Source organism: Pyxicephalus adspersus, chromosome 4 (assembly GCF_032062135.1).
Source record: "Pyxicephalus adspersus chromosome 4, UCB_Pads_2.0, whole genome shotgun sequence".
In the NCBI taxonomy this organism is placed as follows: Eukaryota; Metazoa; Chordata; class Amphibia; order Anura; family Pyxicephalidae; genus Pyxicephalus; species Pyxicephalus adspersus.
In genome coordinates this window covers 80,177,212-80,179,231 of record NC_092861.1, presented here as the reverse complement: position 1 = coordinate 80,179,231, position 2,020 = coordinate 80,177,212, and the positions used below count along the sequence as shown (strand labels likewise).

The following is a 2,020-nucleotide window of genomic DNA, read 5'->3' as shown; positions in this document are numbered from 1 at the left end:
GCAAATACCGATTCTCATCGGATTGTTTTATTTCTCAGATGCTTTTAGGTAAGTATGACCTTAACTGTGTATTTTATCTTTAACGATTATATTCAGACTTTGATAACGATCATTTCTTGTTTGGTCTTGGATTTGAACAAAATAAACCCATAATTAGTGAGAAAAAGCAAACAAATATTTTGCATTTGTTTAGTAATACCAAAGATAATGCAACTAATGATAATAGTAATATTAGTAAAGGTTCACATAACCGTGAGCTGATCAATGTATCCGAGCCTCCACAGGGCTTGTCAGGCCCCATTAGGAAGATCATTATTTTACAAATGTAGTTAACTTTTTCAAAAAAATTCATATTAATGGTCGGCGGGATTTAAAATGATGAATTTAGTGGGCTGTGAGGTCCGAAAGGTTGGGGACCGCTGCTATTGAACACCCTTCTCTATTAATAAATTGGCTCCTCTATGTGCCAAACTTACATAAATTGGAGAAGGACCACTCCATTCACCATCAAAGAAACCCATGCCTATCTTTTCAATTCAAATAATTTAAAACTAATTCCTCTAATAGATAATGCAGATTCTTCTTAAAGCAGACCTAAACTCACATTTTTTACTTTACATAAAAGTGTGAACAACCCTTTCATATAAAGTAAAAATCAGATTTTATTTATTTATTTTTTTTGCAACACCTAATTTTTTTTGAAAGGGTACAGAACTGCAGCGATCAAAACTAAATGAGAGTGCAGAGCCTCACGGAATACCTACATCCCACATCCCGGGGGCTCTTGCCATTTTCTTCACGCATGAGCAGCGAGATGGGCTCTCTTTTTTCCCCCCTTCACAGCAGCTACTTTACCCGATCGGACACCTGTGCAGTGTGAGATCGGGTGACATACCAAGAAGCTCGGAAATAACAGAAGATGGCGGAGCTAAGCACTTGTTTCCCGCCAGGTAGAAGAATTCCAGGACGGCGTGGGACCAGATCAAGGAAAGGTCCAGTGCCATCGAAGGACCTGTGGGATTTAAGGTGTTTCGCTTTAGTTCCAATTTAACAAGAAGAAACAAACCTCTCCATAAACATTTGGGCTCTGGATATTGTTCTTATAGGAAGTGTCAAAGCACTTTGTTTGGAGCCATGTGTCACATGGAGAGGAGCTAACAACTAACCAAGATGAATCACACAGCCTCAGAAATTTGGAGCCACAGCTGGCAATAAAACATTTGTTTCTGTAATATGGGGAAGATTGCTGCGTGTATGGCAGATCATTTCTAATGGAGATCGTGACAACATTCACACTGTGACAGCTTCTTCCTATACAACACAACCCTAATATTGTAAATGTGTATCATACAAAGGGCCATTCACATAAATCGGGCAGCCCTGTAGGTACCCCCAGTCCCTGAATAATACAGATCCCTTAAGCTGACACTTCACAGGAGATTGCAGGAACACGACTGGCTGTGTGTACAATGTCTCCTGTGCCCAGCTATGGTGCCCGGCTCTCATCACAGCAGTATTGAGGGAAGGACGTTACCGGGCAGACATGCTGTGGAGGATTCCCCCAGGCGGGCTCTGCATAGACGGGAGCCCTCACCCGTGCACTCACCTTCACTGCCACCTCAGGCGCCGCGTTCACTACCATCAGCGATTTCTCCCCTGGAGGTAATGGCTTTAAGTGGGAGCCAAGCCCTTCATCCTCCGCTTCGTTATCAGAATCAGAGCCACTACCGTAAGAAACTAAGGAACCCAAAGCAGCCATGATGGAACAGGAAGTACGTCTAACTGCACCGACGCAAAACGTGCTGGGAGGAAGACACTCGTAAACAGCATGTGCGTTGTCAATAAAGTTCATAGAAAGACGACTCGGCAGAGTTTTAGAGTGTGGTCACGTGATCATTTCCCCAACTTACACAATGAATGGTGTGGTTTTCACGTGTTAATATTATTATTATTATCATCAATAATGATATTAGTAATAGTATTAAACAGGATTTATATAGCGCCAACATATTATGCAGCG

General features: G+C 41.9%; 1 protein-coding gene across 1 annotated transcript in view; it reads right to left on the bottom strand.

The window, feature by feature from the left end:
* CDC40 (cell division cycle 40) overlaps nucleotides 1-1,790 on the bottom strand; it is a gene marked incomplete in the record, with an annotated part of 25,212 nt that extends 23,422 nt beyond the window's left edge. The window contains 1 exon segment of the mRNA XM_072408760.1: nucleotides 1,607-1,790. Coding sequence (XP_072264861.1) covers nucleotides 1,607-1,759 — 153 coding nt within the window.
* Nucleotides 1,791-2,020: the final 230 nt, after the last annotated feature.